Source organism: Leptinotarsa decemlineata, unplaced genomic scaffold, assembly GCF_025532065.1.
Source record: "Leptinotarsa decemlineata unplaced genomic scaffold, Ldec_3_MD MMD2_P_RNA_scaffold_2, whole genome shotgun sequence".
Taxonomy (NCBI): Eukaryota; Metazoa; Arthropoda; class Insecta; order Coleoptera; family Chrysomelidae; genus Leptinotarsa; species Leptinotarsa decemlineata.
Genome location: NW_027412529.1, coordinates 8,413,632 through 8,437,129, shown reverse-complemented (window position 1 = coordinate 8,437,129; position 23,498 = coordinate 8,413,632). Strand labels below are relative to the sequence as shown.

At 35.8% G+C, this 23,498-nt stretch overlaps 1 protein-coding gene across 1 annotated transcript in view; it reads right to left on the bottom strand.

Annotated features, from left to right (window-relative positions):
- LOC111511648 (juvenile hormone esterase) overlaps window positions 1–23,498 on the bottom strand; it is a 38,283-nt gene that overhangs the window by 13,753 nt on the left and 1,032 nt on the right. The window contains exons 2-5 of the mRNA XM_074182895.1: window positions 19,926–20,063; window positions 15,752–15,904; window positions 8,759–8,912; window positions 5,440–5,625 (exon numbers count right to left, since the gene is read on the bottom strand). Coding sequence (XP_074038996.1) covers window positions 5,440–5,625; window positions 8,759–8,912; window positions 15,752–15,904; window positions 19,926–20,063 — 631 coding nt within the window. The remainder of the gene's footprint in view (window positions 1–5,439; window positions 5,626–8,758; window positions 8,913–15,751; window positions 15,905–19,925; window positions 20,064–23,498) is intronic.

Genomic DNA, 23,498 nt, shown 5'->3' with positions numbered 1-23,498 from the left:
ACAGAGTTTCTATTGCCGCCTTCACATGGTTGAGAATCTCGGGAGTTATTTCTCTGCAATGCCTATATTCTCTCTCAAATCTTTTAATGTTGTTGATTCTATCTCATACACTTTCGACTCTGAATAACCCTATAGAAAGAAATCTACAGGAGTGAGATCCGAAGATCTTGGTGGCCATTCTGTACGACCTCTTCTGCCAATCCAGTGACCAGGAAAATGATCATCCAAAACTTGTCGCACTGGAGCTGCATAATCAGGAGGTGCACCATCCTGCTAAAATGCTATTTCGTTTTAGAATAAATTTATATCCTCCTCAATTCCCCTATTGATGCACGGTATTATTCGATTCTCCAACATATCCAAACATTTATCAGTAGTCAATTTGTCATCGATTAAAAAGGTCCTATGATGTGGTCACATTTCGTTTTTGAGGTCGTTCGATATGTATATCGAAATCATCTTCGTTTAATTCATGTACCACTCTAATCTTATATGAATGAAATTTGTACTTATGAAGGATCCTGAAAACATTTGTATGACTGATTCCTGATTCTGGAGATAACTTTTTTTTGTACCTTGGGAGCTGTCTGACTTGTCCATTTAGTCCAAGTCTCCAGAAAACACTGCAGCCTCTTGGGCTTTTGCGTTTATTCTCCCATCTTCTTATGACACCCATTCCATCAGTCTCGTTCCCTGTACTAGTTTGTACAAGTTCCGTGTTGGATGTTCGTCATATTCTTCTGGGCGTAATTTTGTACGTCCATATATTGCCTACCTCCTGTGATTCAGTGCCTCACATTCGCATAAGATGTGTTGAGCTGTTTCTATCCCTTCGTTGCATAATCTGCAGCTGAGGTCTCCGTTGTACAGCCCCATTTTATTCAGGTGTCCTCTAAGCGGACAATGACCGGTTAGTAACCCTGTAATTATTCTGAGCCGATCCCTACTATATTGAAGTAGTTATTCGGTTCTTTTCTCGGACGGTTCCCTAATGAAGGTTCTACTGTATTTGTTGCCAGGTACTTTTGTCCAGTACTCTGTGTGCTTCTTATTGGTCCATGTCCTACTCTGGTTTCGTACCAATGATTTTGGTACCCCCAGAGCTGGTTCAGGACCTATATATGAAGTTGATGATCCGCGTCTAGCGCATTCATCAGCTTTATCATTACCTGTGATTCCTGAATGCCCTGGCACCCAGTACAAAGTTAATTTGTTCCTGTTTGCAAGTTCATTCAGTTCTGCATGGTATTCCCAGACCAGTTTTGATGTCACCTTCGGGTTTGTCAGAGCCCCTAGTGCGCTTTTGCTGCCTGTAAAAATATTGATCCGCTCATTTCTTTGAGGTCTCAATTTAATAAGCCTTGCACACTGCAAGATAGCATACACTTGAAAGACGGATGTGTATAGTCCTAGCGGATAGCTGTAGTTTAGATTTCTACCCGCTCGGTATATTTCAGCTAACGTTCCATGTTTGGTCTTCGATCCATCTGTATATCAGGTGTATTTTCCAAACATGTTTCCGAGATGACTAATGGTCTTCCACTCTTCACGGCTTACAATTTTGGCCGTGAAGTTTGTGTTAAAGGTGTACTTCGGTGTTATGTGGTCCGTGCACATATTCAATATGTGCTCCCCCACTTGTTCCAAAATTTCTGTTCGGTCCGATCTTTTGTAGTTCGGTGAGTTTTCTAGTCTGAATTGGCCTATCCTGTCCTCCCCTATTATCACAAATTGTAAAGGAGGTGGGAGGTAGTAAATGTGTAAAGGTAGGAGAAGTGTCTCCAATGCAGCTGTTGGGGTACTTTTCATTGCTCCCGTCATTCCCAAACATGCAAGTCTTTGCACCTTGCCTAGTTTGTTGATGGCGATCGCCTGCTTTATCTTTGGCCACCAGACCAGAGATGCGTATGTTATCATGGATTTAACTACCATCGTGTATAGCCAATATACCATGTCTGGTTTCAGCCCCCATGTTTTTCCATAGGTGCGTCTGGCGAGCATCAGTGCTACCTCCGCTTTCCTCTTTGTCCTGTCCAAGGGTTGGTTCCAGGTCAGTTTGAAATCTAGGATTACTCCCAGATATTCAACCTCCCCCGACACTTGTATTTCTTCACCTCGAAGTTTTAGAGGTCCGAGACTTTTGGTGAATGCTACTATGGTCGATTTGGATGGGCTTATGTTAAGCCCTTCTTCTTCGGTCCATCTTGTTATAATGTTCAGGGCCTGCTGCATGCATCCCTTCACTACATTATTGTATTTACCCTGGACTGAGATAACTAAGTCGTCTGCATAGCCCAGTGCTTTATACCCAATATGTTCCAAGAGAAATATAGTAGCTCGTCCATTACAAGGTTCCATAACAGAGGGGATAGAACCCCCCTGAGGACAACTTCTTGCTACCCGTGCCACGACTGTTTCCCTCATAATGGTTGTATATACCAATCTTCCTCTAAGCATGCAGTCTATCCACCTACAGCTTGTCTTGTCGATCCCTCTTCTCCTCGACAGCTGGATGATTGATTCTAACGACGTATTATCAAATGCGCCCTCAATGTCCTTGTTTTTGTAAGTATATTCTACTTTTGCTGTTACCCGACATAGAGCCGTTTCTGTTGACATACCTGACCTGTATGCATATTGGTCTCGATGTAATGGTCTGATAGACAGTGATACGTCCCTGATATGCCTGTCAAGTGGTTTTTATAGCGTTCTCAACGCAAATGTCATGAGACTAATTGGTCTCAAAGCCTTCGCCGAGTCCTGTTCTATTTTCCTAGGTTTCGGAATGAAGGTGGCCCCAAGTTTTTGGTATGTGTCCCAGTGCTAAGCTTGCCCTGAGAATTAAACACAAATTTTTAAAAAGTACTTCCGGTCCCTTTTGAAGCATTACTAGGTATATGCCATCAGGTCCCGGCAACTTATAGGGTTGAAATGAGTTTACAGCCCATTTAATTTTTTCCATATCTATCACCTTCTTTGTCATTTGCCAGTCCTCCCTGGATGCCCTTTTCGGGGTCTTCAGTTCTGAATTCGCCCAGGACTCCGGTGTTAGATTTGTAATTTCTGACCCGGGAAAGTGTACCCGGAAAAGCTCTCTGAAAGTCTTATCTTCGGTTTTTGTATACTCCTCCGTATTTGTTTTCAGATTATTTATTGAGACCTGAGGTTCCTTCGAGAGTATTTTGTAGAGCCTGGCACATGCTTGGGTCTGTTCGACCTCCTCACATTGCCTTCTCCACGTATCTCTCTTGGATTTTCTCAGAATTGTGTTATACTCAGTTAGGGACCTTCTGCATTGGTCCCATGAACATGACTTCCTTGCACATAAAGATAACTTAGTAAGAGATTGCGAATTTTCTATTAATCCAACGTGCCCTAAACCTGCAGTACAAATAGCTTCATCGTTGACAACTCCTGAACGGTTATGCTTTTTATTGTTAACAGATACAGTTTCCATACATTTGTTCAATAATTCCGAAACGTATTTGTGTCGTACATTTTTTCCTAGATGATTAACCTTGAACATACGGGCAGCAGCTCTAGCACTATTTCCATTCTGGTAGTATAAAGTCACTATTTCAATCCGTTCCGTTCTCTGTTATAGTGAATTCTCAAGAATTCACTATAACAGAAACACCAATTGTAACTTCACCTGGTAGGTAATCGTTATTGTAGAATGAGACAAATACAAAATGAAGAAGAATATCAAATTCAAACTTAACTGAGCAAAATAAGACTTTCTTGAAGTATACTTCACAAAAACACCTATGAAACCTAGATAACAGATTGTACGGAAATTCATTCAGGGTGGCTCGTTTTCAATTCAAATAATTTTTAGCTTCCAAACTACGAGCTTCAAACCATAATGTATTCTAATTTGTTGAAATCTGTTCATCATGAAACATCTGATAATGCAAAACAATTGATCCGTTTAAAAAATGGTGACATGCTCCGGGGATGCGAAAGTTAGATTGAATGTAAATATGTCAAAATTTGTCCCCCTGTATACTAATGTTGAGGTGTTTTTCAATTATTCCTGAAAATCATCGTTCCAAAAGTTATTCAGGGTGGCTCAAATAATTTGTAGCTCCCGAACCATAAGCTTCAGACCATATGTTTTATACTTTGTTGAAATCTGCTCATCATGGAGCATCTGATAATGCGAAACAATATAGGGTGATCCATTTAAAAAAATTGGTGACATGCTCTGGGGGTGCGGTAGGGGAAGTAACATCAAATGTGAATATGTCAAAATGTGGCCCCCTGTATACTATGGTTGACGTGTTTTTTTATTTTTCCTGCAAATCATTGTTTATACCAAAAGTTATTCAACATAGCTCGTTTTAAATGGAATGCACTATTTTTCTAAACTGAGACACCATGTATTCCGTAACACTTTTGAATAGGTAAGAAAAAAATGAAATGATTCCATATAAGATACTATGTACCTAACTATAACCGTTATCGAGTTAATGTTTTTGTTATGAAAATGCTAGGGTTTTTTACAAAAATCTGTTTTTTAAAATCTGTTTTTCCGTTAACCAGCTGTCTACGAACGACAACCCTCAGAAGTCGAAACTTGTGCGAGCTAAGGATTAACGAGGCGTTACCTTTCAACGTGTGATTCCTAACACGGTACAATTGAACATTATATAACATCGAAATGTACAAAAATCATCCCTTCGAATTCTGACCAATCATAAAAGATTTTTTGGTCTATTTCTCCCTGACGTTTTGCTAGCGCGAATGGCTAGCTTCTTCAGAGGTTCATACAACCTGAGTTATCTTCGATGAGTGGATATTACGGCTGCGTAAAGTATATTTATGGTGATTCTGTTAGTTTGGTGTGTTCATTCCGGTTCCTAGATTAGGTAAATTGTCAATAACATTATTTGACCCTTTTCTACCTGCTGTCATGATGTTTGTTATTCAACCAACCGAATATGGAATCCCAACTTCTATTCACACTTCCAGTATCATTGGAGTTGAGTAGCTCAGAGTGAAAATACATTTCCAACACAAGTATCGTTCAGGTTGTTTCAGAATGAGTCTTGCTCTGGCTCTGAAACTTTTTAATTCGGTGAGACTTTCAGTGGTTTTCAGTCTTTTATATCTGTTGAGTGTTTTCTTATTGTTTCGCAATATTCATCTCACCAAGGAACTGGGTTTTTTCCTGCAGTGGAATTTGTTTTTCAAATGAAAGCCTCAACATTTTTCATGACGACTAGCAGAAAATGTTCAGGAATTGATCAATGCTATTCGTGATGCTACAGTTTTTTATATCTCTACTCCATCTGTTCATTATTGTTTCGGTGTTAGACACTAACTTCAACACATATTTTCTTGGAAATTTGAACGCGTTTTTCTATTTTAGATTATAGCATTTGCGTTCAAGTTAGGTTATTGAATATACCTATATGAATTCATCTTTTAACTTACCCACTGATTTTTTGCTCATCAAATGAAAGGAAACTGATGCCGCCCCGGCACTTTGTCCAAAAATAGTTACTTTCGCTGGATCTCCACCAAAATATCGAATATTATTTTTCACCCATTCTAATGCTAATAACTGATCTTTCAGTCCATAATTGCCGGGTAAAACAGTGTCTCCAGTTGATAGAAAACCTAAAATTTTGTTAATGAACATTGCAATGTTGAAGTATAAAAATAATGCTGAGTTCAGAAGAAAAGGATTCAGTATTGCACGGAAAATGTTTTTTCGCCTACCTCTATCCAAAGTATACATTTCCTGGCCTCATTGTAGGGAGCAAAGTCGTACTTTTCCTCACTAGGGAGGAAAAGTAAAAGTGACGTCATGGTACATAATCAATGAAATAATTTATACGGCATTGACAACCTAAACTATATTCTATTATATAAATATAAAGTTTACCGTTTATTTATAGAACAACCTGTATTTTGCAATATGGTATAAATTAGTGGGTATTTTAATTTAACGATTTTTTCATTGATAATTTGTTAGATTCATAGATCCATCCGGTTTTCGAATTTATGACAAATTTTATAGCATGCTATGGTCGTTTGACAGTTTCAAAGTGTGCTTCACCATACATAATAGGTATATCTGTAAAATATTGAGAATATTTCAAAAATGAGTGATTCAAGCGATTTTGAAGATATAAATAATACACCACCGGATATTTTGGAACAAGTTAATGTAACGGTACAATCTTTATTGCCCCAAAAATCTAAAGATAAATACGAAAAACAATATTTACATTTCAAGCGATGGGCCGAAAAAAAGCATATTCGTATTTACTCAGAAAATGTTATGTTGGGATATTTTTCGATATTAGCAAATACACTAAAAGCCTCTACATTGTGGTCCAAGTATTCGATGCTACGTACCATGCTTCAAATAAAAGAAAATATGGATATTAAATACCCAAAATTAATTGCTTTCTTGAAAAGGCAAAACCAAGGATATAAACCTAATAAGGCTAAAACCTTCTCAAGAGAGGAACTAAATAAATTTTTATTAGAAGCCCCCGATAATAATTATTTATTAATGAAGGTAAGATATTTTCGAGAAGTAAATATATTTAAAAAATAAAAGTTGAATATTATAATAGAGCTAAAGCTTTATACTATGTTTATGATTCCGCAAATAGTATATTATGCAACGATCATGTAATGATGGTTATTAAGACACGAGCATTAACCGGGATACGAAACGAGCCGAAGGCGAGTTTTGTATGGTATATGCGAGTGTATTAATAACCATTACATGAGAGTTGCATACGAATTTTTTCTAAACCCAATAAATAATGAAAACCTATAAATATTATATTTGTATTGAACACATTTACAGTGATTAACTCATATTTTTTTTTAAAAACACAAACTTAATGGTATTATCATGGATATATGAAAACTATAAAGATTCTAATTATATTTATATTGAATATAACAACTGTTATTAATCTGATCTTTTAAAAATTTTGGAGTCGATGGTATTCCTTCTATATCGCTGTTTTCAGACATTTTGATAATATAGGTAGGTAGTATGAAAACTGATTTTGACAAATAAAGCAATTAGTTACTTAGGTTAGAATCTAGGACAAACAAAGGAACAGGATTCTTGATTGAAAAATTATGGGTTTCTATTAGTTGATATTCTGTATCGTTATGAAAAATCTGTATCATAATGGATATCATTATGAAACGGATTATGGTCATATAAGTGTATTGTTAGAGTACGGGTGTAGAAAAAATAGTTTATTAGGCTCAGTAGCGCAGTGAGTTGGTGCACCGCTCATTATTCATGACGGCCTTGTAGTTTTTGGTTCGAATTCCAGCGTCGACAGTTTTTTTCTTTTTTTTAAATTATTTTTCTTTGTTTTGTAGGTTCTCCTCATTTTCGGAATTTCAGGAGCATGCAGGTGTGACGAGCTCCTTAAAATGACCACTACAGATATTGAAGATAAAGGTTCAATATTAATAGTAAATATACCAAATTATAAAACAAATATTCAGAGAACGTTTGTAATCAATGCTTCACTGGGGAAAGGCCCTAATTATATTGATATTTATAGAAAATATCGGTACGCCCTAAAATAGATCAGACACGTTTATTTGTCTGCTATAGAGCAGGAAAATGTATCAACCAAATGGTTGGGAAAAATACTATAGCTGAAATTCCTACAAAAATTGCAGAATTTTTAAAACTGCCTAATGCCATAAATTATACCGGTCATAGTGCCAGAAGAACCTCGGCAAGTTTACTTGCAAATTCTGGAGGAGACATTCTTACTTTAAAGCAACACGGAGGTTGGGAGTCTACAAATATCGCTGAAGGATATGTGCAGCAATCTCTTGCAAAAAAGCAAAAAAATTCGAACCTAATTATGGGAGTCACTAAAGTTAATGAAACTGATTGTAATCAGCCAAGTACGAGTATTTCCGAGGGATACCAGCTGTATAATAATATAGTCAGTGAAAATATCACGAAAACTGCGTTGGATCCAGCTCTCAGTTCTAGTGGTATTCAAATAACCACTGCTCAAAACTGCACGTTTAACATCACTATAAATAATTACTCTAGCAGAAATTAAAAATATGTAGGATGCAAGTATGAAAATACTGTCCCTATGAGTTATACTGTACCTACTTCTCAGTTTTAGTTCTTTAATAAATTTTGTTTGTAAGTTTCATAAATAAATTATATTTTGGTAGTTTCATAAATAAATTATTTAAAAATTTGAGGGAGGTGGAAAAATAATATGTATAACATGGAGGTAAAGTGAATTTTCCTCCCTTGAATGATTACTGCCCTCCGCTACGCGTCGGGCAGTAAACATCATTCTCGGGAGGAAAAGTAACACTTTCCTCCCTTGTTATACAAATAGCTATTGTGTTTTATTTTTCAGTTTTTTTTATTGTAATTTACTGCTTTCTGCGGAAATCAGAAGTTAATTTGAAAATTTCGTAAAAATAGAGAATCGACTGCTCAGTTCAAACTACAGCTCAAACATTTGAAGAGGTTCATGTTGAAATAAATTAAATTTTACTCAAAGGGTTGATGCGATTTCAATTCAATGAATTGATAAACTGGGTTTCTAGTCGTTTGGAATCAAATGAGCCACCATTATCAATTATATAAATTCCATTGCCTCATTATTCCAATTGATACTAATATCGTACAGCATCTGGTGAAGTACTTTTTTGTATTTGATATTGAGCAATTCTCTTAGTTCTGAATGGTAACAGTATACCCAAACAACTGAATAGAACTCACCAAATGCTCCCACTCTGTAATTAGCTGTAACGACGATGACTCCACTTTCCATCAAGTAATGTGGACCGAAGAAATCAAAATCACTGGCACCATTCACAAATCCTCCCCCATAAATATAAAATAATACAGGAAGATTCGCGTTACTAGATGGGTTCTGAAATAATCAAATGAGGTAAGGTCAACGTAGTAATCAACAGACTTCTACTCATTATCAAAAATTCAGGGAACTAAATAACAAAACAGATGATAATGCATATAGAAATCAATAAAATATTACCACCAAATCAGTCTGATTTCAGATCTGGTTACAGCTCTTTCACTGCTTTAGCAACTATAACAGATGACATTTTGTAAGCCTTGGATAAAAGTGAGATGCGTGTTCTGGTATCGATTGACTATTCTAGAGCATTTAACACGCTAAAGCATCAAATATCAACTGCAATTTTAAATTTTATTGGTTTGAGTACTTCTGCTTGTTCTTTTCTCAAATCATATTTATCAACTCAGTATGTTAGAATAGAAAATAACATATCAAGTAGCATAGTGGTTCACGAAGGGGTTCCAAAAGGATCACTTTTAGGTATATACATTGTATACCTCCGATTTTCATAATCATTCAACATATTGCAGTTACCACATGTTTGCTGATGACTAGCAAATTTACTGTGCATTTAAATTGGAAAATATCAATCATCATTTAGAAATCCTCCTCAATCTTCCTAATGATCATCATCCATCTATGTTATAATTCTTCTGTTGAATTATTTGGTAATAATACTCAGAATCATGATGCTTCGAGTGAAATACAAATAATCTTAGGAGCTGATATGTTGACTTTCATTGACAGCTGCAAAAATTTAGGTTTACTCATAGATTCTGAATTACGTCCCATTTCAATCACTCTGACATTGTGCATGGTTCATGGGATTGTAGTGATATACGTCGAATCCAAATAGTCCAACTATCGTCCGACCCGTGTTAGGAATCACACGTTGAAAGGTAAGACCTCGTCAGTCCTTAGCTCGCCCAAGTTTTGACTTTTGAGAATTGTCGTTCATAGGGGGGTTACAGCAGGGGTTACGAAAAAACAGATTTTGACAGATAATTTCAACAGTTAGTGACTGTGAGCACAAAATTATTGCAGAAAGTGAAACATTGTTGAAGTCTGAGGTTAGATCCACTGAACTATTTTCCGATAACTATGAAGTATATCGCTGCGATCGAAAATTTGACCAGTTGGAGTCTACTTGTGGTAATGGTGTATTACTTGCATTGATTCTGAGGTTCTTGATACCACTCAAATTTTCCAGAAATAGACTTTTTGATTTGAAGTGTTCTATACCAATCTGTACCTTTTTTATAGTCATCATATACATTCCACCTCCTCTATCTCTTGACACTTTTGACAACTTCACTGAGGCTATGGAAGGATGGGATTTGATGGTAGAACAGGCTTCAGGTAGAAGACAGTAAGAGCTCCACAAGAAAGAGAAGCCGCCACAACCAGTACTTGTACTTCCCTACATCAGAGGATTATCGAAAAGGATAAGAAGGATTGGGTCCAAGTATAACATCAAGACCTGCTTCAGATCTGGGAACACTATCTGTAGCAGCCTCACGAAAACCAGGCCACCAAACGCGGACTGCGATTCCAAAAATTGCATTTACCGGATACCCTGTGAGTGCGGAGAATCATACATCGGTGAAACTAAGAGGCCATTGAAAGTTCGCATTGCTGAGCACAAGAAACACACACAGCGAGGAGAAACCACCAAATCCGGAAAAGCAGAGCATGTTTGGACTCATCAACATATAATATCAAGTGAGCTCAAGCTGAAATCATCCACAAAGAGGAACACTGGTTTAGGAGAAAATTCAAAGAAGCCGCGTATATGTTGTCTAACAACGTATTTAGTCAAGCTAGCGTAGAGATACGTAACATATGGAAACTTTTAATCAAGCGAAAAACGAACAACTCCCGCCAAAAGGCGGTGAAATCACTCCAATGACCTATAAATAGTTGGATCTCGGAGGAATAAGTCCAGTTATCACCCGAAGACGATTGTGGACACAATCGAAACGTCGTGACGTAACTTGGTTTGGAGTCTTTCAATTTTTATTTTTAATTTTTTGTTAATAATATTTTTTAATTTTCAGCTTTTATTATTATTTCAATTTTTATTTTTTTGGTTGTTAATTGCATGTTATTTCTCTGTAATTTCAGTTTTTTGTTTAATAAAATTGTTATTTCCGGTTAATCTTTTGATTTTTTTCAGGGACTTCAAATCAATTCATATTATATTAGACAATGTAAGTCCGAACTGATGAAATACGGGATTTGATGAATTCGGATAAAATTATTTTTCTGGAGTGATTTCAGTTGTGCATATTCCATTGATAACAATTTAGAAGACAAAAAAACTCGCACAATCGAAAATGTATTAACGTTTTTGAATATGAAACAATATGTAACGTTGAACGGTTACAATAAAATATTAGATTTGGTATTGAGCAATATTGAATGTAATGTATACCGAAAAAATGTAGCACGTGTTAACGAAGATTTTTATCGGCCATCTATATCTATTGATCTCTGTGGTCTTTTCACAAAATATAACAACTTCAATTTGAATGACAATAACAGATAATTCAATCTCAAAAAAGCGAATTACTCCGCTGTATACGAGTATAATAAGTATTCAAATACCGATTGGCACTGCCACTGGCATTGAAATTTCAAGTGCTCACACTCCGTTATCAAGATATTTCAAATATGTTTACCCGATTTGGTGTAGACGTGAACTAATTGAACTCATTAAAATGGAAGCTAAAATGCACAAAAAGTACAAAAGCCCTGGTTATAAACATTATTAAGTTGAATTTTGCAGGCCCAGAAGAAATATCAAACAAACAGTGACGCATACTCTGCATATTTGCAAAATATTGAACACAAACTAATAGGTGACTCCCAAAAGTTCTGGGCATTTGTTCAGAACAGAAAAACACTACGAGAATTCTAGGTAGGATGACCTTGGATGGTGAATCATATAATAATCCACAAACAATTGTTAATATAAATTGACGGATGTTGGGAAATGAAATTTTCTATGTTTTCTTACAATTTTTATTCGTAATTAATATTGTTATAGTTCAAGTAAACGATATAGTGCAACCTACCTTTCAACAGCTCCCCTTTAATGATATAGTTAGGGAGCTAACTAATTTCGTTATTCAATAATCATTTCTGATTATATAAGATGATTTGTTTCAATTTTCCCCTAATCAAGTCGATGGGATTGAAAACACACAAGTAGGGGGCAAGTCTCAATATGGTGTGTCCATATATTTCAGCAATACTCTCAAGGGCATACACTTTTTCAAATGTTTTCATCTGTAGAACCTCAAGTAGTTGGTTTTTGGAATAGTTATCTTCAAAATACAAACTGTTATCCATTAAAAAACTTTGAATTTCATCTTTTCTCGAATTTTCATTCGGTTCTTTGGTGAGCTGTCGCGAATGACAAAAAGCGTTGTCAAGACTATTACATTATTCACATCTAAATTTGGGATCAATGTGTTTCCAAACCATTCCTCAAAAATATTAGCTTCCATGTTCTTATGATAGTCAACATTGCTGTCCTCAAGTTTTGTTCCACATAATTTCAAAAAATTCGGAACGATCCACTACTTCCACCGCAATGCATAATGAATTGTCGCGATTCTTTGTTTGCAGGCATGTTAGGCGTACACATTTTCGAATCATCAGTCCACCCTTTCGTAACTGTGTCGTGAGTGTCATACCAAGTTTCGCCCAAATAGAAAATTTTCCGTTGTTCTTGTACATATTCAGTTACGCAATTCCACTATTCTTCTGCTTTCCATAACTGCTTGACGTTTGTTTATCATTGTAAATCTAAATCCTAGTTTCTTTATCCGATTCTGAAGAGTTTTGTCACAGCAACTCACGTTATGGCCGGAAGTATTCAATTTCTTCCTTATGATTTCAGTTGTAGGAATCTCATTGCTTTTGTAACAGTCGTATATTGATTTTTTCAATGATTTTATCAGATGAACATCTAAAGGTTTTGGTAATCCCGTATCATATCGCGTTTTGCGTTCATAAGCTTTGTTTTTCACTATTTTATATATACAGCTGAGACAGAAATGTCGGTCAAATCTGATGTTGCTTGTAATAGTTTGTTTTTCTCGAAACCAAACTTAACCTGTAGATTCTTATATACGTTAAAACATAATCTTTGTGTTTCAATATTCAAATGCATCCGAATCGTATTCACTGGTATTTTTTTTTTGCATTGTTCACCATTGCTATTGGAATTGCTACACAGAAAAAAGTCTGCGTTGTTATCACACTCGTTATTACTACTCATTAGTACTTGTCCAAGGACGCCACATTTTAAACAGGTAATAAAAATTTTAAGTAATTATAACTGCACCAATATCGAATTTCAACTTTCGAATCGCAATCAGTTCCTGAACTGAACATTGACAACACGACTCTTATGACCATTCTATTCGTCACCGTAACATGACTTCAAATTTAATTTTATGTCTCTTTAGCCAATCATAAAACTCAGTTAGTAAAAATCATCGAATACGAACCGACAAGTCCACAGTCTACGTGGACTAGTTGGCAGCGGCTTCATTTCTCTGTATTGGTTTTTTTTGGCTTTTGAGATCGCCGACAGCTTTAACTATGCACTATACCGGTTACTTCGACTATACTGTAGTTTCGTCCTATTTAAGGACATTTTCAAACAGCAGTTTATTGTAATTGTTTGAAAATGTCCCAATAGGATAAAACTAGAGTAACAATATTAGTTACGTATAAAAGTGGTAAATTAACATAGAAAATTTTATTTCTCATTTTTTAAAATTGTTAATGTCATTGCTAGTTTCTTTGATGGCGCGTACTCCTTATTTACAACGGAAGATGATAACTTTGTTTTCAGCTCTGATCATCATTTCTCAATGATAATTAGCGTGGTTCCCATCACTGAAATTGAAATATTACAAGGTGGTGAAAAACTTAAAAACAAATTAACTTCAGGCAGGGCTGTAGCGAAAAGAAAAACCAGAGGGGGGAGGGAATCCAAATTTTCCCAACCCCACCAGCAAAATTTCCCAACTTTCGAAAAAATTAAAGCAGAGGGATTAGTTACTACTATAATATATTAATTTTCTTACTCAGCTATCCAAAGATTGGCTGAATGCTTATGCCCGTTAGGGTATGTATGCACAAACAAAAATAAATTTTGGTAATTATAAAAATAATAATGGGAATTATTCTACTTTGGACCAAGGTTCTTGGTCTCCCACCATATCCACCATGTTCAATACAAGGAAACAACACTTATATAATATTGCGCTTACTGTTTAGTACTATTATTTTTCGTATCTTCACGGCCCAAAATTTCCCAACTTTTCCAAGTCGAAGAAACAGCGAAAAGTTGGTAATTTTGTAAAATTGTCACTTCAAAATTTGTGGAGTGTTCAGGACTGTTCTCTTACTTGGGAGAAATTAAACTTTTTTGAAGTTTTCAAACAACTCAGAATTTCAAAGTATGGGATCTCTAAGTTATGCATGTCAGGAAATCCCAATCTTCTTGTGGTTATTTCCTTTTTATTATTACATCTACCTTTCTTTTCTTTCATTTTTATTTTTTTCATTTTTAATAATTTTTTTACTATTGTTTTTCCATTTTCTTCACGGCCCAAAATTTCCCAACTTTTTCCCAAGTCGAAAAAACAGGGGGCGCCGGCCCTGACTTCAGGTCCTGATAAAATACCTTCATTTCTGATAAAGGACTGCTTGAATGTATTATTACATCCACTAGAAATTCTCTTTAATCTTATTCCAAAGACGGTAGTTTGTTAAATTCATCATAAAGCGCGGGATCGTAAAGTTATATTGCCCGCGGCTTCGCCCGCGTAGAATTTGGTTTGTCCCATTAAGTTTCGTGATAGACCATTTTAAACAAACTTATATTTCAATTTTAAAAATACAGTAACTGAAAACTATGCCAACTGTACTAAGTAATGAATAACTTCGAGACTCAAATTATGTTTCCTATAAAGAAATTCGCAAAACTAACACAACCGTCAGCGACGTCTGCCTTCACGCGTTTGCCCGTATTCGGGTCGCATTCTCGGCGATGACGCTTCATTGCTTAGACCGCCCTTCTACCCCCGAGCATCGTCCCCCGTAGTCTTACAGTAGACGCGACACGTATTGGCTTACTCCGTTGTGTCAAGTTAATTTTATCGTGATAACTTTCAGACGATTAGTCCAAATTACTTGGTGCAAAAGACAAAGTTTATCTATATTAAATAATTAAAACAACACTAACATCAATTTTTATAAGAATTTAGTAGATATTTTAAAATGTGCATTATAAAAAAGTATCCAATTTAATTGTATTTATCGCTCAGTATTTTACATATAGTGGCTATTACATAACACTATTTGAGATAAACAATCTTACGGTACATTATCTCCATGTAACTCCAACGGTACAGTCAGCGCCCGCCAAGAAAGCTCTCAAGGTGTAAGAATTTTTCCGACTTACTCAATACTTATCGTTATATTATGACCGAAATTACACAAAATCTTTGTAAATTGTAGTCAATATGTTACTCTGATGTATAAGGTGTTTTCATGTAAAGTTTCATCTAAATCCGTTCAGTCGTTTAGGCATGTCAGAGATACAAACATACATACATACATCCATACATACATAAATGTATACAAACATACATACATACATCCATACATACATAAATGTATACAACCGCATTTACCTGTCAATCATACATATTATTTCCGATCGTCCACATGATCGTTTCATGAATTATAGATCCACAATCAGTCACTTTGCTGTTTTTGATAAATTTTTATGTGAAACACTAGACCGTATGGGACAGGTTGATTTATTTAATTGTGCGAATAAGAAAGTGTACAGGAATCAGACTTACTAATGGTGTGTAAACGTTGAGGTATAAACAGTCTTCATATTCCACGGCACTCATATTGGCGATTTTATACATATTACTTTGCTGGAAGCACAATATTTGTTTGTTTTTTGACGCATCCAGAGTACCCTTCCAGTTTTCTACAGGTTGTGGATCCTGAAACACATCGTCGGTGAGAACATTTCAAATTATTAGATGTAGTAGGTATATTAGAAACTGCAAATGATTAAAATTTTACTCATATGGCAGAATATTGAAAAAAAAATTGTGACGAAAATGTTCGCAAGCACGCTAGCAAAAAAGTAAAGTTCATTTTTATTTACAACATCCGAAGTATAGGTTGTTTCGAAAGTTTTATCCGTTTTCATGAGTCTACTTTAAACTGTTATATATAAGTGAATACTCATTCAATTTGATCGTAATAGGCGACTTTTCAATCAGTGCGATTTTGCCAACGTAACACAAATTCATCACCATAAAGAAGTGTATGCTCTTGATTCGATGAAGTCGATGAAGGCTGTTTCTGTCTTGCTCTGATTAGCAAAGATTCTACTGGTGAGAAAGTTTTGGAGGGTTTGAAAAAATGGTAGTCGGTTGGCGAGAGGTCTGGAAAGTATGTTGGGTAATTTGTGAAACTTGTGGATACAGAATCAGAGGTCTTGTGTTGACGTCACACCAGCCGCAAACCACCATACTTTAACCGTGATATTTTTTTGGATCCTCAAATCCTCGTCTTCGATTAGTAGGTCGACCACTTCAGGGTTCATCTTCGAGTCTAAAATCTCCGAAATGAAATTTCGCAAACCAACGCCGAACAATGCTTTCATTAAAACTACATTGCCAAGTGTTTCGGGCTGTTTCGGCAGCGCTTCGGTTCAATTTGAATTCGTAGAGAAAATTTGGCCAAAATTCGCTCAACTACGTCACAAAGTAATAAGAGGCAAACAATTAAATTTTGGAAACATTTAATTCCTTGTAACTCTGTGTATCTTTTAGAAAAGCCACGACCAGCATATTACACTTGTTTGTTATGAACTCAAAGTGCTTTCTGGCTTCCTCCGTATCTAAGTTTTGCAGGAAGGAGGTTACTTCTTCCTTTTATCAGCCAGAAACATTCAATAACTTGACCTTTACTTAGCCAATGGACATTGTTGTGTTGCAGTAAGTCAGAATACGCTGTATCACATTCAGAAAGAAACTCCTTGAAATGTCGGTGCTAAAGAGCAGAATGAGACCTCATAAAATTGATCAACTTGACCAAGCTGTTCATTACTTCTTTCAGTGTAGCACTAAGCTTTCCACAAAGGGCTGCCAGTGAATTGTGCCCTGATACGATATTAGACCCAAGTTTGTATCTCTGATTCTCTGTACTACACCTTTTTCTTTGCCAATCATTTCTGGGTCCCGTCAGTTGAAAGCGACATCATTTTATCATAACTAATGTTAGATTCAGTAATAAACTCATCAATGACTTTCAACGGTAATATTGCTAGCAACTCTTTCCTAAAAATTTGACACTCAATATCAAGAAATCTTACGAAAATAGACATTTGTTCATCATCAACAATGTCACATGATTCGCCAAGTGCTATGGCATAACAAGTGCCTATTTTCTCTGTCCACTTTACGCTTTTCAGGATCATCTTCAGGCTTGCCATTTATGAGATAATCCTTATTGAGGTTTAACAACTTTCATAATATCAAAAGATACGCTGAGTTGTAGCTTCTTGTTCTATTGCTATATTAGCAAAGCTACCATTACCCCAATAAGGTCGTTTGTTTCAGCTTTGGGGATCTGCCGTGAACTCCATCAACTTTATTTGAATCTGATTGATAATGTTTTTTGAAAATCTGACAGGTTATAACTTCCATTGTCTAGAAAGGTCTCAACGTGAATGGAAGGAAATATAAAATGAAAATGAATTATCATGCTTGGCTTTCATATTTTTTTAATTATTTTTGCCTCAGTATCCTTCCACTTAAGTTACAGGTGAGCCTAGTATACAGAGAGGTTCAACGAAAAGTACGCACCTTCCTTTTCTCCATTTTTTTAACTAAATGCAAAAATGCTCGGACAGGTCAATTTTGCTTTTGAGGGGGGGCACATTTATGATGTGTTTTTCTACCTATGCCTTCAACCCCTAGCGAGGGTGAGTAACAACCCTAAAATTTTAAATGGAAAGTGGAGTCGAGTGATATATCTTTCGAAAGGGCACAAAATTATATTTCCAATGATACCTAATTTGTTGTATTTCACTCAAACATGTAGGTACTATGAAGAAAAACAACTACAACCCAGTACTTTGAAATGTGTGATTGACTTAGTAGAATCCTACTTCAGCAAGTGCTGAAAATGTGACCCATTTGCTTCCATACAATAATACAGATTTTGTTCAAATCTATTCCTAATATTCTGTAGCATATCAAGTGTTATACTTCTGCACTCTGCTGTAATTTGTGGACGAAGATCTTCTATGGACTCGGGCTGCGTAGCAAAACATTTATTTTTCAAGTGTCCCCAAAGGAAAAAGTCTAAAGGCGATAAATCAGGTGACCTGGCAGGCCATTCGATGGGGCCTCTTCTTTCAATCCACCGTCCAGGAAACCGGTCTAAAACCGGTCTAAAATCTCTCTTACCGGAGCAACATAGTGAGGAGGTGCTCCATCTTGCTGGAAATGAAGCCGATCATCATTAAGATTTTGATCATTTTCAATTATTTCTGTTATGAGAGGATCAATTGTATCTTCAAGCATGTTCAGGTAGACCTAACCAGTTAAATTCCCAGGAATAAAAAGTGGCCCTACACTTATGACTACCTAATATGCCACATCAGACATTGATTTTTTGAGGGTACTGGGTATGGACCTCTCGGAATGAGTGTGGGTTACTGTCATCCCAGTAACGGCAATTATGCCTATTCACAGCTCCATTAAAAAAAATGTACTCTCATCGGAAAAGCACGTGTTGGTGCAGATCATCAATTAGTAGCTGGCTCAGTTATTCACAAAATTGCAGCCTTCTATCAGGATCATCTTCATTGAGTTCCTGTACTAATTTAATTTTGTACGGATGAAATTCATAGGCTTTTAATATCCGTATTATGGACGAACGGGAGACACCTGAGGCTGCAGCAAGCTGACGGGTACTTTGAGTATGATCCAATTCAACATGTCCCAAAACAGCGACTTCCACTGCTCCATTTCTGATCGGTTTCCGTAGCTGGTGTTTCACATTACAGACAGATCCGGTATCGACAAACTTTTGGACTAACTTGGCAACGTACGAATCATTCACATTTTTCCCGAGATGACTGTTATTAAAGAGGCGAGCAGTAAGTCTAGCACAACCATTATGTTGATAATAAAGTTTAACAATTTCAACTCGTTCAGGAATCGAATAAACCATTTTTACAGTTAAGTTGAAATAATTTCAAAAGCAACCGAACTGAATCAATGAACGTTTGCCTAAATTCTTTTTGTACACTTATCTGCTGTTGTTATTTGAACCAAAAAACGCAAGAGAGAAATTGAGGAATGTAGTAGTGATAAAAATGCCGTTTTTTCCGCATTTTCATTAACACCAAAAATATCGAGTAAATGTTCTTGCTTTTTTTATAACAATTCAAGTAAATACACCAAATTAGGTATCATTGGAAAGAAAATTATGTGCCCTGTCAAATGATATATCACTCGACCCCACTTTCCATTAAAAATTTTAGGGTTGTTACTCACCCTCGCTAGGGGGTTGAAAGCACAGGTAGAAAAATACATCCCCCTCAAAAGCAAAATTGACCTATCCGAGAATTTTTGCGTTAAGTTACAAAAAAATTAGAAAAGCAAGGTGCATACTTTTCGTTGGACCATTCGATATACTCATAAGAATCTCTTCAAAAGTTCTGGATCCACTTTTAACAAAAGTTTTGAAACTGTGTGAAAGTCTAATGAAGACTTCCAGACTGTAGCGGACTTGTGTTCAAACCTCCTGCAAACTGAACTGGAAGAAAGGTGGAACACATCATCTTGGTAGTCAAATCAAAGTTGAAAGTCTATTTTTTTGTAATCATCTGAATGAAAGTAAGTATATTCAAATATCCTCAAAATAATGTCTTCTGTGGCAGGAGAATTGAGGATATACCTAGCAACTTCATTGAAGAAAATGTGGACTCAATTACTTTACCTGGAATCGTAAATTCCCCACGGGCGGTTTGGCAAACGGTATTTGTTGAAAAGCAAAAAAAGAGATTCCTCTAAGCGAATATTCCTTTCTTCCTTTTATTTTTCCATTTGGAATTGTCACCAGAACATCATCAGCTCTCTGGAAGAATAAGGATTATTAGGATATTTGATGGAATTTACCGATACTTGATGAAAATCCATAACGTACTCAAGAAGCACTTCATAGTAACATTTTCACTAAGCAGTTTCACAAAAACGCAACATGTGTTTCGCTATATAATAGCTTCTTCAGGCGTGTCTTTAATAACTAAAATTCACATATTCAATGCTTCATATAATTAATTTTTTTAATGTCCCCCCCCTTTTTATTTTTTGAACAGGCCAATTCAAAAAATTGAAATTTGGAATAATGAAATTATTGCAAGAATACTTTATTTTGAAGTGACATTGACAGATAAAACTTTCAAGTTGGCAGCTGGGCACCATCTGGGAAAAAAATATCAAATAGAAAGGGGGATCTTGTGACATTTTGAAGCTCCTGATGAATACTTCACAACCCTAGAATATGAAGTTGATATCTTCACCTACTATATAAAATAGCGGAACATTTAATAATTTCCTGAAGCCAAACACATTAATATCGATATTTCTGGAATTTTTTTTTATCTGCCCTATGGCAATTTCAACAACCCGATAAGGTTTGTTAAGTTATTTTTCGTTTATAAAAATGACAAAAAATGTCAGTACGACAATGAACATCATTGTTCAGTCAGAATATTCTCATTTAGTTTTCGGTTTTACTAGTAGAAAGGTATCACGTTTTCCGAATCATCCTATCTGTAGAAAATATTTGATGGAACTTGTATCCAAATGCACAACTACCGGTAGTATACATAACAAAAAGCCCTGAGGTCATCCGTCTATTCCAGAATAACAGCAATTGCAAATAATTGGTGAGATCATAGTAAATTTTGAACAGTCTACTGATTCCATCGCGAATGTTTGTGAGGTGTCTCCTTCCACTGTGTGGAGACTTTCGAAAAGAAATAGGTATCATCCATACAAAATTAAAATGGTACACCAATTAACTGAAGAAGACCCTGATCGAAGAACAGAATTTTACGAAATCATGACGAAAACCATTGCAAGGCGTTCTACTTATCTCCACAATATTTGTTTTAGTGACGAATGTACATTTTTTTAAACGGCACAAATAAAATTGTCGTTATTGGAGTGACACCAACCCTCAGGATTTCCGGGAAACACATACCCAATATCCAGAAAAAATTAACGTTTGAGCAGGATTATTGGGAAACCATATTGTAGGACCTTTATTTATTGATCAAAATTTAACAGGGGAACTGTATTTGAATATACTGGAAACTACTGTTGATCCTCTCATCACTGAAATCGTCGAAGGGAATCCTAATGAATTCGATATGGATACTGTATTCCAACAATTACTCCAGACAAGTGAGTACCTAACTATTTGGATACTACTACTTTTCCCGGCCTGAATTCTGTAGGCCGTCGAGGTCCTACAAAATGGCCAGCCCGCTTGCCAGATTTGAGACCTTTGGACTTTTATTATGGGGCTATTTGAAGCAAAAGTTGTACGGAACTGAACCTGCTACAATATTGGATATACGGCAGAGAATAATAAATATTTGTAGAGATATTGACGTTACTGCGTTCGAAAATATTCGGCGTGAAATATGGGATAGGCTGTTCATATGTCAAGAAGATCAAGGCAACCATTCCGATCATCTTCTAACTGACCTCAAGGTTATCACCTCATATTATATAGTTAAATGTCAATGTATTCAGGCAATTATTTAAAGTTTCGACATTTTGTAGTAGTTGAAGATATTGACATTATATTCTACGGTTGTGAAGCATTTGTCAGGAGCTTCCAAAAGATGTGTCACAAGACCCTCTTTTCTCCATTACATTTTTTCCCAGATGGCGCCCAGTCGCCATCTTGAAAGTTTCATCTGTTAATTTCACTTTGAAATGAAGTGTTTATGCATTAATTTCATTATCCCAGATTTCAATTTTTTGAGTTGATCCGTTCAAAAAATTAAGGGGGGGCATTAAAAAAATGCACTGTATCTGTTTTTACAATTTTAAGTACCTAAATTTTAAGTACCTGGATTTTACCTAACCAAATAATGTTAAATGTGAACCTGATTTTGTAATGTACCTTATGAATGAAATGATCTGAGCTTATGTACCAGTTACCACATTTGAAAAATTATTCAGTTACGGAGAGTTATTTCATTCTATTTGGTTATTCAGTAAATCACCCGAATTCTTAAATCTACTTCTATGATATTCAATTCTTTGGGAAAACGTTCTTCCTGTTTGGACACTATAAAGTTTTGGACAACTGCCACAAGTCAACTTATACAGTCTTGATATATTTGAAAGTAAAGTTTTGTCTTTATTGTTTACCATAAACTTATATGAACTATTATTCGTTCTGAAAGCCACATCTATCCTGAAAGCCACTAAGATATCACAATGGTCTATAGCGGACGTTATCGTTTCTTCACTTTGGGTAGACCTGGTCCATGGATCATTTTTGCATTTTTTTGGAAAGAATGGAGTCGATAATATATATTTTGTAATCGTTGTTGACAGCGATTTGTTTGATTAAACTCTGCTCTTTCTCTTGAAATTACTTTCCGACAGTGGAATATTCAATAGTCTGTGAATCATACTTTTGAATGCAGTTAATTTATGCTGGTAAGGGTATGTGGAGGAATTATGTATAACAATGCTTGTGGAAAACTGCAAAATCGTAATTTATTGAATTATTTACCTCCCTTTCAGTGATTTTAGTTAATAATGACATTCCCGAAAAAGCTATTGTATAGCGAAACATGAGTTGCATATTTGTTAAATTGTTTGGTGAAAATCAAACAAACTGTTTCTTTGAATGAGTGTCGTTATAATTTATAGTTGGAGTAGGTAAAAAAAATATCTCATTCTTTGAAGTACTAAGAAGAAACCTCCATATATGTATCATTATACTTTTTTGTAGATCTGACCGTCTGATTCAGAATACGCATCATATCAGTATCAAACAAACTCATCGCGGTATCATTTGATTTTTTTTACAGATACAACCATAAAAGTTAGTATGGAATCATTAACTTTCATATTACATCAATTGTGGAAATTTCATGTTGCATTGAATTCACTTCATAGAAAATGCACTGTCATTTAAAAATCTGAATCGAAGCTTATACACATTGCAGGATGGAAAATGGAACCGACGTATTGAACGTGTTTCTCAACATGCTTTTATTAGCTTCACCTGTATGTATGAATGTATGTATGTTTGTTTGTTTGTAACTCTCAAGCTCGGGATCTGTATTTGATAGAATTATAGGCATTATTGCTTGATCTGTTGACGGGCAGATGGCGCTGTACGTAACTCCTTGATATATCGATATTATTGCTTGATCTATTCGCGGGCAGATGGCACTGTACATATCCTCCTTGATATAATTCGAACTCACTTCACATGCCCTATTTGTAACCCCTGAGCGCCTACTGCCTTGGGCTT